At 41.0% G+C, this 15,394-nt stretch overlaps 2 protein-coding genes across 3 annotated transcripts; both read right to left on the bottom strand.

Annotated features, from left to right (window-relative positions):
• Positions 1-1,597: 1,597 nt before the first annotated feature.
• On the bottom strand, positions 1,598-9,705 carry LOC133888069 (uncharacterized). Of its 2 annotated transcripts, XM_062328176.1 has the most exons (18): positions 9,244-9,703; positions 9,071-9,129; positions 8,849-8,930; positions 8,582-8,649; positions 8,306-8,375; positions 7,718-7,799; positions 6,752-6,816; positions 5,236-6,282; positions 5,093-5,155; positions 4,913-4,959; positions 4,772-4,817; positions 4,610-4,689; positions 4,240-4,356; positions 3,728-3,809; positions 2,545-2,670; positions 2,332-2,412; positions 2,124-2,249; positions 1,598-2,005 (listed from the first exon to the last, which is right to left on the bottom strand). In XM_062328176.1, the coding sequence occupies exons 1-18, from the start codon at positions 9,565-9,567 to the stop codon at positions 1,940-1,942; spliced, it is 2,631 nt and encodes an 876-aa protein (XP_062184160.1). In that variant the 5' UTR covers positions 9,568-9,703; the 3' UTR covers positions 1,598-1,939. The 2 variants fall into 2 exon arrangements, 1 of the variants encoding a protein (XP_062184160.1); XR_009903700.1 differs by lacking the exons at positions 1,598-2,005; positions 2,124-2,249; positions 3,728-3,809 and having other exon boundaries at positions 2,387-2,412; positions 9,244-9,705.
• Positions 9,706-10,080: 375 nt separating this feature from the next.
• LOC133889292 (receptor-like serine/threonine-protein kinase ALE2) lies at positions 10,081-14,966 on the bottom strand. Its single transcript, XM_062329805.1, has 8 exons — positions 14,679-14,966; positions 13,799-13,915; positions 13,543-13,626; positions 13,075-13,446; positions 12,732-12,980; positions 11,793-12,176; positions 11,308-11,548; positions 10,081-11,145 (listed from the first exon to the last, which is right to left on the bottom strand). The coding sequence occupies exons 1-8, from the start codon at positions 14,719-14,721 to the stop codon at positions 10,470-10,472; spliced, it is 2,166 nt and encodes a 721-aa protein (XP_062185789.1). The 5' UTR covers positions 14,722-14,966; the 3' UTR covers positions 10,081-10,469.
• Between the last annotated feature and the right edge of the window lie 428 nt (positions 14,967-15,394).

Below are 15,394 nucleotides of genomic sequence, written 5' to 3'. Positions count from 1 at the left end.
AAGAGTCCATATCAAATATAATTAATAAATACCTAAATTCGGAATTAAAAATTATAGAAAATTAGCAATTCAATTTTCATACGTTTTGAAAAGCAAAAAAATATTTAAATAAAGATTCTAAATAAAATAAAAGTAATAATAATTAAAATTAGGGTTAGAATAGAAAAATAAGGATCCATATCAAATAGTCTTATAAAAAATCAAATTATTATAAAAATCAAATGCCTAAATGGTAAAATACAATTAATCAATAGCTAAAGTTCATAATAAAAAATAATATTTTTTTTTAAATTCATACTAAAATAATAGATTAATAAGCACCGTGTAGCTTAAGGTTGTCACATCAAACAAGCAACAAGTAAGGCACAGCACACAGGCAAAACAAACCTATTCTGATTTTGGTTATGCTGCTTATACCTGATACACGATTTTAACAGTTGATCAAAATATATATGAATAGAACCAATACATGTATATGATTCGTGTACAAATTTAGGGCATAAATGATTTTATTTTCTACTAACATAATTTTTATTTTTTCTTCTAATTTTATGTGTTTTGTAACTAAATAACACTAACCATGTAAAAAACTAAAGAGACTAATTTTTAATCAACGATTATCTAACAAATATTGTAGCAAGGCTAGCCACACAATTAACGTGAGCCACTTGCTAGCTTTTAATTAAAATTTAATCATACAAGATCTTATCTTGTTGATTTAATTGCAATCAATAAAATGGTATAATCGGATCGCAAATCAAATAAACTATTTAAAAGATAATATCATTTAAAGTGTGCTAACAACTATCCAACTCAGACTCCCATATTTGAAAAAAAAACTTAGATATCCGATTTATTGATTTAATTGCAATGAATAAAATGGTATAATCAGATTGTAAATCAGATAAACTGTTTATGAGATAATATAATTTAAAGTGTGCTAACAACTATCCAACTCTGATATTTGAAAAAATTCTTGGATCCGACTTATCGCTCCGAAATACTATCCGAACCTCCCCAAGCGGTCAGACAATTGGAAAGTATTGACCCGTTTTCATCCCTACTATCAATCCATAAAATATTTTTGTGTAGGAACTAATGTCACCAACTCAAATATATATTGCAGTAAAATGTATATAATTCAAAGAAAATCTCAATCAGATCCGCAACGCCCACAAAACGCTTAATACTGGTTAGCAGAGCTGAGATATATAATCCCACTAGCAACCCCGCCTAGTCACCGAGTCTCGAGCCTATCACTGTGGGGAAATAAAATTTAACCAGTTACCATGTCACCCCTATGCTTTCCAATCAAGCCCTCGAGAGCGAACCCGAAATCCCAGTGGGTACCAGCAGCCGAAAATAACTGGCGAGAGAATGTTATTTTGTACTCTACTTGCTATAAGATGTTGGAAGTTGAAAACTGTTTAACTTGAATGAAAACTGAGAGGACAGATAAATGTGACCCCAATCGGATGGTTACTTGCATATTCATCTACATACATATTCTAGCTCCCGGTCAAGTAATAACAATCTTTTAACCCCCCCCCCCCCCTTTAAACCCTGGATGCAACTAATGCATATTCATTTACATACATAGTGAAGCAATCCCAAGATAATGTATTTTCAGACTTCTTTTATTCGTAACAATAACAGGAATAGGGCTGAAAAACGGATTTTAAAATATCTTTAAGTATTCTCTCAAGAGTCTTTGAAAATTTTCTAGAATTTCTAACATCATAAAATATGTGTACTAGCTAAGTTACATCAATAAATAAATAGCTCCAAACAACATAGGGTGTGCATGTTTCCATTCAGAAGAGTGAGGATTGCACACGTGATGGCACCTTCAATAGTTCGTACACTGACCTTCCTTTAGAACTGTAATTTTTGCAGGGAGAAATGGTCTGGGATGTTCAACCATGCAATCTTACTAGGATCATGCTGTCAATTGGCGGTATTCATCATTTGCACTATCAACCACCTCATACCTTGATCTCACATTCTGCATCAATTTAATTCTTATTTAGTTGTCTTGTCTTAAGGAGCTTTTGACACCATGTGATATGAGAAAAGCAGAAATAGTTCTCAAGTATAAGACAAAACTATAGGATGTAAGAAACCTCTAGAAGCGTGACATAGTAGAAATCTTCCATGTGCTGCATAAGGGCCGAACCATCCCTGATTGAGCGGAGTAGATTTATTTCTGTTTGCAGTAGTTTTCCCACAAGTTGCTTCTCTCCTTTCATCTGCAGGGAATTTATATGCACAATTTGTGAAAACAATGTGAGCAATACCATTTTTGTAACAGATGGAGGCAAAAAAACTCACAAATTCAGTAACAAGAACATCAGGTGTGTACTCCCCTATAGCATCACCTTGGTCTTCATCATCTAGAATTTCGTTGTTTACCTGTGTCACATACAAATACAGTTTATGTTTCGGGTGAGAACTGGGGCATCTGAATAATAAAAACATGGATACCTAATTAACAACACTATTAGAACATGTTTGGATCGAAATAGGATAAAAACACTACTTTACCAGTGCATCTTTTACATCTCCAAATTTGAGATAAACTGGTGCTTCCACATGGCAATAGCCCATAAGACGTGGTACTGTTGGAACGATATCTCGGTGATTGACAATTCTCCAGCTGTCCTTTACTTTCTGCGTAGTAGTCGGAAAAAATATCTCAAAAATATAGTGTGGTTGCTTTTAATTGTCTAGTTTATAGATCATTACAGTTTGATTACAATAAACAATATCAGAATTACGACTTAACCTATAATGATATAATCATTACACACTGATTTAAGCAAATAGGCTTGATCTATGGAAATACCAATAAGATAAACAAAAGATATTACTGTGCCACACAACTAAATGCAATTCAGCAATTTGGTTTGGCGAGTTTGCTAATTGGAACTATCCTTTCGCAGGTTCTCAGCTCAGCTCTTTTTTCTACAATTTTATTTCTCTGAATACCTTGTACCCAAAAAGACTTTCATTAATTTCCTCCATGAAGAGTTGGTACATAGCTTGTCTATATTAAGTCAGCATATAGTAGGGGTATCTTCTCTCATGTTCCCATAAGACACTATTTGTGTGAGCACGGGGTGTAGTCAATAGCCATAGCTTAGCTAGGAGTCTAAGACAACTATACTGCAGACGTATTAGAACATTTTAATATTTTGTTTTCCAAATCCAAACGATGGGTTCGACTATTCCTCCTTCCATCTCTTTCCCTTTTTTTTTTCTTTTTCATATCTTACCTTCTCTCTCCTTCCATACAAAGGATTACAGCATTTTGTATGCCTTCTTTAATAATATTTCTATGCAGCAGCCCTTTCAATTGATATTTCAATAAAAAACCTGATAGGTACTAAATATTCATATTCAACATGAACTTCCCCAAGATTTTCTTATCCAATATATCAAGGATTGGAGGCAGATTGAATCAACAAATTGTGCCAAGACACAAGAAGATTCAAGTTGCTCAATATTCACATTCATTTCCAGAACTCCACAATAAAATGTCTATGATGTGTACTGAACGGTCCTTATTCCATACCAACAAATATTGTGAAAACAAATAATCATTTTATTATATGTAGAAGAAGAATATAATTCTCAATTGCATTTTCTCAAGTATTCTAGTTCTAAATCAATCCATCCAAGTAGAAAATTTAGCCCCTTCAAAGTTAGTAAATGGTCTTATAGTTACCGCATTGTAGACTTCAGCGAACTTTCTATTTCCGACTCTAGGAGAGCCAAAGTTGTACATTGTCACAAATATGAGACCATTCCTATACAAGGTGAAAAGAAAAATATGAACACATAAATATAGAACAAGGTGCAGGAAAATAGGAAGCCATTATAGAAATTGTTAAGAGTTGGCAGCTGCAGGGGTATGTTGACAGTTTTGTAACATAATCATATAGAAATCAGAAGCTAAGCACTAATTATATTTTTCAAAATATATGAAGCGCCAGCACACCAGTAATGAAGAGTATCCTTGCACGTTTTCTTTCTTCATTACTGCGGCAAACACTATGTAGTGCAGGGGCAGAACAGTTAAAAAGGAATCGTCCAAGTTCATCTGATCTTGTTTCGGTTTATCACTTGTTAAATGTTTGACTGATACCTTTTTCCACATACCCTGAATCAAATGATGTCATATGGTGTCTACAAAATGAGAAGGTCGCAGGTATAGATCAAGTCAAAATTTTAACTTACTTGGCCATTTGACTTGATGAAAGTTCAAGAGCAAGAAGGGTTGCTAGTGCTCCACCTAAACTGTGTCCAGTTACACAAACATGCCACCTAGGTATTTTTTCTGCGTCTTCTTCGTCCCTGCAGTGGAAAAATGAGATACTTTGAGACTAAAACTTGAGATAATTACTTGATAAAGCTATATATATATTGAACACAGAAGCATTCAAGTTTTGAGTCCAAATATTGCTTTTTCAGCAATTTTTCTGAGATAACGAAAATTCCATGTGGATAACAATGAGAACATGCTGCGGAAGGTTGAAAATGAATTTTCCTGCTTCATGCTGAACTAACTTGCAGTAGAAAGTCACCTATTTCATTACAAGATACTTACTGGCATCCTACAGCATATTTGATGAGAGCCATGATCCTATTCCTAACAGAGTCATATGCACCTAAGAATCCACTGTGAACCTAATACATGGTATGACAGCATCTCAGTTAGCATTGCGTGAGAACAAATACATAAAGAGAAGGAAGACAGTAGATGACTAACTTGAACTTCTTGTTTGAAGTCACCACCCAGCCTCTCAGGGTTTAGTCTGCAATCAGGTTGAAAACATGTTGTGCCAAAGGAACAAACAATGATGGGGAAAAATGGCAAAACACTGCAATGCTAGTGCTTCTTAAAGCTTACCCGGCAGGTACAAGCATTAAGTCAGTTCGCAAATCCTTCCACCTTGACTAGGTTGACATTTAGAAAGCATGTAAAGCAAAGTAAGTTAGGTGGAATACATTGCAAATTATGAAGTAAATTTCTACAAGAAAGGCTTTCATGTTAATGCATACTTGTTTTTTTGAGGGGGGAAATGCATACTTGTTCAGTTCCCCGGAAGGCAACAACCAGCCTTCTTCGCGAAGAATCACGCCAAATGGCAACCTGAAAAGAATTGTTAATAAAAGCTACCAACACAAGGATAAGGAGACAGCAATCTCATTGATATCAAAGCAATATCTCACTTGTGTGTCTGTTGAAACATTGTCGAGAAAACATATCTTTTCAAAGTCTGATTTGATGAAACTGTTACGCCCCAATGAAGTGGCAAGCATAGCCCATGCCTCCATAGCAGTCTCTGCACTTGCAAACAGTCGCCGCATATCCTCAGCTTTCTGTGCATCAACGGACAGTTTGGTTGATGCAACAGTATCATCCTTATCAATAGAATCTGAAGCTGCAGACCCTTGTTGTTCTCTGATTATATCATCTTTCCAGTTTGCTTCATTCGTTGTTACTGACTTCTTGTTTTGTGGTGAGAAGTTTTTAGAAAGTATCACCAGAGCTCCTAGTATATTCTCTGTTTGAGACAATACATCCCGAGATACATTATTGATATCTGGAAAGGAATCCTGCACCTCCTCTTTGGTTGTAAATGTTCCATTTTCATTGTCAACACCAACTGCATCTTCAGGAGTAGTTTCACTGCCATCACTTGTTGAAGTATCTACCGTTGCCAGTCCAGATTCTAAATATTTCTTTTCAGCAATTTCACGTGATTTCAGACCAAGTGAACTTAATAGGTCAAATCCATCCAATTGTTTGACCTCAGGAAGTGAAAATCCAAAGTTCTGTAGAACATTTTGGTTGAGTACATTGTTCAAAGCTCTCCAGAAGTATTCATCTGATTCCCTCACATCGGATGATGCATTTCCTTCACTGTTAACAACTGTTGCAGGAGACTGAGCCTCACTGTGAGAATCTGAGGTATATCCAGAATCAACCTTCTGCTGTTGAGCCTCATTTGATTCAACTGAGTTAACTGGGGATTCTTCAACACTTTTAGATACCTCAGACCCATCCAAAGATGATGGCTTTGGAAGGTAGGTGTAAGTGAAAGAACTTAGCTGGCCAAATGCAGACTGCACAAATTGACTTGCATTTATACTTTCAGATCCAACGACAGTTCTAAGAGCAGATCCCAGGCTGCTCTTCACAAGAAAGTCAGACACAAAAGGTATTCTCCACCATTGTTTCTCACGCTCAATGTCATCATAGCTCTTGTATTTGACCTGAGTTCGCCAATTAGAATGAACAACAATGTTACAACTCTTCGCCATTGTGGAAGAATTTAACTATTGCTATTGGAGCAACATGATAACTAGGCTGTCCATATAACTTTATACTTGTTTGTGCAAGGAGAACAGCAGGAATGAATGGTAAATACAGTCTATGGTATACCAGTGTGGCTTTAATATTAAATGATGTTATGTGTGACTAAAATTAACATTGCATTAATGGCTAGTTAAAAGGCCATTCTGCTAGTTCGTGTCCAAAAAGCTTTCTGCTACCTAATTGTGAAAAATTGTTCTACTGGTGTTGGTTTTATTAGAACCTATAACAAAAGGATGAAAGAAAAGAAGGGGAAAAATATAAGTAAGGCTTTTGCTGCTTTTCCCCCTCGGGGGAGCAAGGATTAGTTTGTTAGAGCATGCACCTTCGCGCTCAATGACCAGAAAAGAAGAATGGCAAGGATCTTACCTCTAACTCAATAGTTCCACCACCACCAAGGCCTTCTAAGTCAATAGTAACATCATGATTGTTTCCTAAAAGAGCAAGGGCACTATAAGATTTTACCAAGAGCAAGACAAACGAATGTGTTCATATTAAAGATTCAAGGAGAAGACAATGCCTGATTGCACTATAAGCAATTTTTCACATGAACACTCATGATGAAAAATGAAGACACAAGAAAGTGACCAACCTACATAATGTGCTTTCAGTTTTGCCAACTTTTCATTACCGATCATAGATTTGCCAGTTTAAAAATAGCCTTAGTTGTCATTTGGTATATGTTGATTTTTGGAGGGAAATATTGTTGTGCATTGATGATAAATAGTTGCATGAAGACATGGTTTAACTTATTACTGCATGTGGATATGAGCAAATAGTCTTAGCTATTAGCATGATACATTGTTTTGGTTAGTAAGGCATGAATGATTTTCAACAAGAAGATGCAGAGTGCTTTAGATCAGCAAGATTAATGCACCTGAGTAATGTGATTGTGGAGCTGTCGCTATAATTAAGGAAACAAAAGTGACTTTAGATAGTATCAGAAATTCCAGTACGGGTGGTAAGTTACATCTTTGAGATTTTTTTTAACTTTGGAATTGGCAAGTTATTTTAAGTTTGGACTGAATCAAGCTTATCATAAATCAATATTTTGTTGTCCTTTGACATAACATCATAAGCATAAATAATAGAAAAAAATGTACATTTTCTCTATTTTCTCCATAAGAACAAGCTAAATTGATCAGCTTCCTATTATTCCTGACCAATTCCATCCTGTTTCACCATAGATTTTGGCCAGGATTCTGTACAGACCAGTCCCACTGAGAACAAACCAGCACCATTGACCTCATTGGGAATGGGTTCTAAAACCCTTGTTAGAACAAAGGAAGTACCAGAGGATAGAGAATGATATGTTTTGTAAATACAGAGAATTACCATCACAAAGTGATTCTAGGTACAATCCTGCATTTCCCATGCGTTTGTGAGGGGTAACAAGGTTTGAGTCCCAAGCTGCAACCTATTGAGGAACATGGTGTCACATGCCAAAAGGCACAAAAATCATCCATAGCAACACCAAGATATAACAAAGTAGATGATTAAAAGGACAATTAAAGATGCACAAAATCGGATGGCTGATTATTATCACTTGCTATAATTAAATGCATGTTTTCTTATCCACTTCTTTTGATCAAATAAAATTAATCTTCACCATGTACTCTGCCCTTCTGAAATCTGAGAGTAATAAACATGCATATCAGTTTGTTAAGATCTTTGGCCTAAATATTTCTGGTTCATCTTAAGCTTTGTTGGAGTTGATGTACCCAACTTCCATCACGGTTTATATCCAATATCATCACAAGCCTATGGTACATTAGTCTGCAGCAGTTTCTTTGCCGAGACAGTTGGCAGACTAATGGGGCTAAGGAGAAACGGTTAACAAAACACACAAAGTAGAAAGATTGGAATTTCCCTCAAACCAAAATGGGCCAGAACGGGAACCATGAAATTATAACTTCCTGATACCTGCAGTAGATTTTCTCGAGATTTCTTAATGTTAAATGTGAAATCTTCATTCCATGTTGGCTCCTTCGTCCTACGATGATCAATTACAGAATGAAATAAAAATATTCAAGTTTTATCAAGGAGACAACCCACTAGTTGCCCCATTATTCCAGAATGAAATAAAAAGGCATAGATACGTATTGCATAGATTATCTTAATTTGCATACAGAGAGAAAATCCTGATCTAGAGTAGCACTCCCAGCCCCAGCATACACAGAAAAGGTATAGGTAACTCACGCCCATTTAATTTTGCTTTTTGCAGTTTGGCCATTCAGTTGTAGAATCACATAAGGATCACTTGTACCCTGCGATCAAAGAAACTAGGGGAAGGGTAAACAGTGGAACACGAGGGCTTTGAGTAATAGTTGCAAAAAATGTAAAATGTAGTACTAATCCATTGGAGAAACGAATCACGTTTCATAAAGGATGAAGCACATGAGCAAATAGCATCGACAAAACAAATTATGACTATTCAGCAGCATACACAATTACACATCACCGTACCCATGGATCCAGTGCAGGAAGATTTATGCCTTTCTTCAGCTTCACAACTAGTTGGCCATCATATACTTCACGGAGAAACACACTGCAATAGTTGTGGCATCATTCACACGATTTACAGTGACAGCAACAACGCATTCAGAATTCCAATTTTCCTTATTGCTTAGCACCGCAGCGACCACAAATACTTCAAGCTCTATAAGGAAGGGTAAGCCCACAACTTACTCGGACAGGAACACTGTCTGACAGTCAGCCGCATCGGTCTCGCGCCAGCCCACATCTGCCTGCCAAATACGACGAACAATCGCGCCATATAAGATAATCCACGCCGCTTGCCTGAAGGACTAGCGCAGTTCAAGGACGGGAAGGAGTACGTCATGAGGGAACAAGGGTCTCACCGGCGGGCTGGTGTAGGCTTCGAACGCAAACCCGGCGAGCACAACGGCGAGGTTGAGGTCGAACGGCGGCCGCCGCGGCCCATCCTCCTCCACCAACCCCTCCCCAGCGCTCTCGGAACCGGGCTGCACGGCGGACGACTGGCCGCCGCCGACGCCGCACCTCGCCCGCAGCCCCGCCCACCTCCGCCTCCCCGTCCTCGCGCCCCAGCACCGCCATGCCGCTCTGCAGCCCGCCAACGAGCGCGCGGGGAGGACCGAGGCGGCTACAAGAGGCGGCGCGACGCGGCATGCGCTTGCGGGTGCGGGAGCGCCGGTTGAGGCCATGGGGATTCGGCGGCTTCTGTCGTTTCGTTTCGGTGCGCCGTCGCTTACTCGCTTCCGGTCGAGAGAAGGAAGAAGCGCCTCTTCGCTTCTAGACTTGTAGAGCGGAGTGCTAGTCCGTTCGAGTGGTGTGGGGAAGAGGGGAGAAAGGCGCGCCTCGTTTGTGCTGGACTGCGCGGTGGGTCCCACTACGCTGGCAGCTTGGGCCCAGTTTGTGCTGAGTGATCGTGTCATCCCGCTGGTTGCAGGAGGATTAAAATTTCGGCCAACTTTTATGAATTTGGAAGGCAACGAAATATTTAATTTAGAATTTTTTTACTGGCACGTAGGATCCATAGAATAGATGATGAAAAATAATTAAAATTTTGGTCTTTTCGTGCTGAAGAAAAAATTATAAAATAAAATTAAAATCCCTGACTCAGTATGCTAATCATGATGGCATTGTCTGTGTTCAGGGTGACGATAATATAATCGCGATTCTGACAAGCTCGATTTTTTGCTCGTCTAGGTTCAATTTCTGGAAATTTAACAGCTCCGGGCCAAAATGCATCGACTACATTAGATGATCAGAACGATGTGTTCTTCGCAACAGGCACCAAAATCTCATCAAGCAGCAGCTATACAATTCAAGATCGAGACGAGAAACGCGAGACACAGCAGCGGCAATCTGCGGATCATCGCCGGCTCGGAACGATGTGTTCTTCGCAACAGGCATCCGGCTCGGACCCCATCGGCGCCCGGGGGGGGGGGGCGCAAAATGCATCGACTACATTAGATGATCGGAACGATGTGTTCTTCGCAACAGGCACCAAAATCTCATCAAGCAGCAGCTATACAGTTCAAGATCGAGACGAGAAACGCGAGACACGGCAGCGGCAATCTGTGGATCATCGCCGGCTCGTCGGCTACATCCAGTAGCCTTCCACGCTGCCGTCGTCCGAGGGACGGCCGTGCTCGCTCATGCTCCCCCTCAGCCTGTAGAAGCTGTGCCCCCCCTTGGCGCGCAGCGGGCCGGACCAGTCGTGCATCGCCAGGGACTCGATCTTGTCCAGCACCGCGCTCGACGCCGACCGCGGCCTCCGCTCGTCGGCGCCGATGGGGTCCGAGCCGTATGCCAGGCGCGGCGGCGTGGCGACGGCGGCGTCGTTCCACGTGCTCCTGCTGCCGTCGTCCCACGGTGACTCCCCCTCCTCCTGACCCGTGGCGCCGCCGCCGAAGGAACCGCTCCGGGTCTCGTCGCCGCCGCAACAGCTGTGGATCAGCTTCAGCGCCTGCACGACCTCGCCCATGAACGGCCGGTGGGACGCCTCGACGTTTACGCACATGGAGGCGATGGCCGCCGCCTTGGCCAGCTTCTCGAAGTTGTAGCCCGCCGGCATCGACGGGTCGACCAGCCGCTGCAGGCCTTCCCGACTGGTGAGGAGCGGGCGCGCCCAGGTAACGAGGTTCTCTGACCCCGGCGGCTGTGTCATGTCCACGGGCTTCCGGCCGGACAGCAGCTCGAGGAGCACCACACCGTAACTGTACACGTCACTCTTGACAAGGAGATGCCCCGTCATTGCATACTCTGGGGCAACGTACCTGCACAGCATGGAGGCAAATGATCCAAAATTAAGAAAAATGACAATTGCATAAGTTTTTTTAACGATGATAAATCAATTAACTGTGAATACTAGAGTTATGATAATTGCATTCAAGAACTATATGATGGCACTTGGGGAATAATAATAGTACAGGTCTTACCCGAAAGTTCCCATGACCTGAGTAGAAATATGTTCAATCCCATCTGATGCTTCCTTTGCCAAACCAAAATCAGCAACCTTGGGGGTGAAATCGTTTTCCATTAGAACATTGCTAGCCTTAAAATCACGGTGAATGACATGGGGATTGGCATCCTCATGCAGATAGGCTAGTCCCCTTGCCGCACCAAGGGCTATTTTCATTCTAGTATCAAAATCAAGCGGGCCGTATATTTTATCCGAGCCTGAAACATAGAAAACAGAAGTAATCGGTCACATCAGAGAATTATGTAGAAGTAAAAAAAAAAAGAATTGGAAGTATAGGAGTACGTGATTCTTTATGCCAACGAAAACAAATCATGTTCATGCATGATGTTCTAGGCTTGCCAATCCAAGTTTCTTAGAACAGTTTATGTGAGTACTGAATAGATGATATCGTCAAAAAAGGTAATGAAAAGATGTTATGCAAATCACCATACTTTCACATACCATGCAGATGAGATTCAACGCTTCCATTTGGAACAAGCTCAAATACTAAGCATCTCGTGCTCCGTTCAATGCATATACCAATCAGCTTGACAAGATTGCGATGATGCAAACGACTTAGCATTTCAACCTCTGCAATGAATTCACGATCTCTGTTCTGATGTTTCCTTGTGAGCAATTTGACAGCAACATCAATACCATCTTCAATTATACCACGATAAACACGTCCATAACCTCCTTCACCTATTATTTTGCTGAAGCTGAAGTTTCCTGTGGCCTTCTCAAGCTCAGATATTGTAAATGTCTTAACGGTGGATGGGTATGTTCCTATTGTTGAAGCGAATGATGCTGCCGAGCTGCTCGTATTGGAGCATGATGACCTCAAACCTGAAACAGGAAAAAAATGTATTAATAACATCAGGGGGAGAAGACAATCTGAATAAGGATTTTATAGTTCCTGGTGCATAGTTTCTCGGAAATTAAAGCAGGATCGTAAGTACAGGGTAAACCTTAGTGGTTAAGTCATTGATGTTTGCTTGCTAACTTTTAGCTTAGTATATACTAAATAATGAGATTATGGTGCCACCACATGATTCGGAACATAATAAACCGAAGTAATGATGGTCCTGCCATTGGAACAGGTAGAGCAATATAAATGAAATGGAAATAAAGTAATAAACCAACAAGCAATTTTAATACAGAAGTCAAGGACTAACAAGGATCAGGGTGAGTTCCTGGTGATGGGAGGCGGGAGCACAGGAGTGCCCATCGCCTGAACCAGGTTCTAATTCCTGGTACATGAGTATAAAACACCCTTGCTCCAAAAAAAAAAAGTCAAGGGCTAACATGTAACTTGCAGCTTAGTTGATCTAAATGCAAATGGCCATAATGCAATACACCAGAGGTGTAGTAGTATATTGTACCAACTGTCAAGAAAATTACCTCCTTTTCTCGTGATCGACGAATTTGAAATGCGGCCAGTAGCATGAGAATTTTCAAATCCTTTATATCTCCAAACGATGCCAATGGCAAAGCACATCAAAACAAGAACCACTGCTGACAGAGCAATTATGGCAACCATTTTAGAGTTGATCTTGTGATGGCTTCTATTGTGTATATTTGCACCAAAAGGGTGCTCATTACCGCTTACTGGACCCAAGGATCCTGGAATAGGTACCAAAGAAGGAAGTCCTGCAATATGTGTATGATTAAATAAAAAGAAGCAATAAAGGCCTTTAGGGAAGGCTAGCGAAGTTGATGTATCAACAACTATTATATTATTCACCTGGATAATGAACATATGTGACATCATAGTCACCGAAAATGGATGAATTTATTGGCACCTTCTTTTGCAAAAATCTGTTGCTGATCAGTAAGGCTGAAGTCCTATCAAACTTCTGACCTAGTGGCACCAAATCAATGGTTACCGTTGTCTTTTCAGGATCTTGAAGACTACTCCCAGCACCCATTATCCGAACTTGACTCTGTTTCAGGAATGTACCAGCTGCAATCTCGATTTCTAACTCATCAATTCTTGGAAATAACTGATATGGTGCTACTCCAAGGTTAAGCTGAATTTGCATAGCATATACACAACCACAGGGGGAACCGATTGGAGTAGAAGTAAGCGGAGCAGAGCAAGCTGTTCCACTGCAATCTGTTAAGATTCAGGCATGATCATGTCTATTATTGTTATTTTCTTCTGTACTAACAATAAGATTTGCACTATAGGACAGTGGAGAAAATTGAAAACCTTGTCTTTCTGACGATGAAGGTGGTGGGTAAGAATGAGGTCTTTTTCTGTGATGCCTATGCACTGGATGACTGATAATGGGGCCTGATAATCAAAAGGAACGATTATTTGTATGAAGAATGCTAAATGAAACAAGTAACTGAAGTGGAAGAGTACACATCGAAATTATATATTTTAGGTCTTGGTGAGAATTGTTTGTGCTTGTCACACTGTGTTACTGTTCGCGCATACAAATCTCAAGAGTATTTCTACTTACGCTGAGGTTGAGGAGAAGGTGCTGGGGCTAGGGCAGAAAAACGATGCTGATGTGTTCTACTCCAGAATCCAAATAAGTACGCTGCAATACTTGTTGAGCTTGATATTCCCAGTTGCACTGCATAGGATATGCAGACAAAAAAAAATAACCCAAACAATGCATAGAAGCATCACAAAAAATAAAATAAAGAACTCGCGCTAAAATACAGCTAAAGCGCAAGCGTTCAATGCACTGAAAATTGGGATGCAAATATGCACCCTTTTTGTTTCCAGCATTTGGAGCTGTACAGTCTGTATACATTTAGGCGATGTGGAGTGCAATGATAACTCTACGCGAGAAAAATAAAGAGCAAATAAAAAGCCCTTGTTCAAACAAACAAACAAAAAAGGAGTCCAAAACCCTCACCAAAGCCTAGAAATTTCGAGTTCGGCGTTAGTAGCAGAAAATGCCTCACCAGCGGTCACAGGCTCACAGCTCCTGTTGTATTCAGGCACGCCGGGATAACCCAGCAACTCAGGCACACGGATAAGCGTATAGAAAATAGCCGCAGCGTCAATGAGACAAATTCGAAGCACAAATTTTCAGAAGAAAAAAAATCCCAACTCAACGAAGAGGCAAGAAACGGTCATCAGCGTCTATCCTCATTCCTGTGATGCGCTCAGAGTCTCAGACCCACGAGAGCAACAGCTCCATGAAGCGAAGGCAAAACCTCTTTTGTTTTTTCCCACATAACAAGGGGAACTTGCCACGCACGTCATGCCCGCCTCTCCTCCCCGGTGATCCCATTGCAAGGCCGCAAAACGGACCAGGATTCCACCCGGCATTGCAACTCGAATTCGAGAAAACGCTCGCTCGGACGAAGAAAATCTCAAGGACGTACCACAAACCACGAGGAGGAGTAGCGCCGCTCCCCGCGGCGGCATCTCGGGATGTTTCCTTCCGGCGGCGTTCGCCGGAGTTCCGTTGGGCGCGCCGGGCTCAAGGCGCTGCTGCCATGTGGGCCCCAGGCGGGGGATCCCAGTCAAGTCCGCCTTCTTCCTCGCGCTCTGCTTCTGCTGCTGCTGCTCCTCCAAGTTTCTTTCCTTTTTTTTCCCCGGGAGTCCTTTTTGGTTCTTCGCATTGAAGTAAGGCGCTGGTCCCAAGGGAGCATTAATTGGCGGGTGGGAGATACACCGAGGAGGTCCTCGTCTTTGGAGCTTTTCCAAACGTGTCTTATTTTTGGGGCAATTTGACTATATGATACTTTTTAAATGTAAAATTGGTGGGAGGACATCCTTTATTCGGGTACACTACTCTTTTGTGTAAATTTGTGTATGGAAACTGAAGATAATACAATAGTCATTTTCTACTTGTGAGGGGAGAAAGAGTGTAAAAAGTTTATTTTGTTCTAAATTAAGGTGGGATCCACAAGTCAGTTTTTTTTCCTCTCCTTTATCGATCGCTGTCGGTAACACAGGAATCAGGGGTCATCAAGTCCCGAGGCCAGATCAGCAGATTGCCACGTCCCCCCCCCCCCCCCCCCCCGCAGGGATTATCACCCCGAGGTGCGAGAAGACTAAGTCCCGAGAGAGGGTGCTCGGGGCCATGCACAGTGGT

The sequence above is a fragment of the Phragmites australis genome, chromosome 13 (genome assembly GCF_958298935.1).
Source record: "Phragmites australis chromosome 13, lpPhrAust1.1, whole genome shotgun sequence".
Classification (NCBI taxonomy): domain Eukaryota; kingdom Viridiplantae; phylum Streptophyta; class Magnoliopsida; order Poales; family Poaceae; genus Phragmites; species Phragmites australis.
The sequence above is the reverse complement of the archived record's forward strand: the minus strand, read 5'-3'. Positions and strand labels throughout refer to the sequence as shown.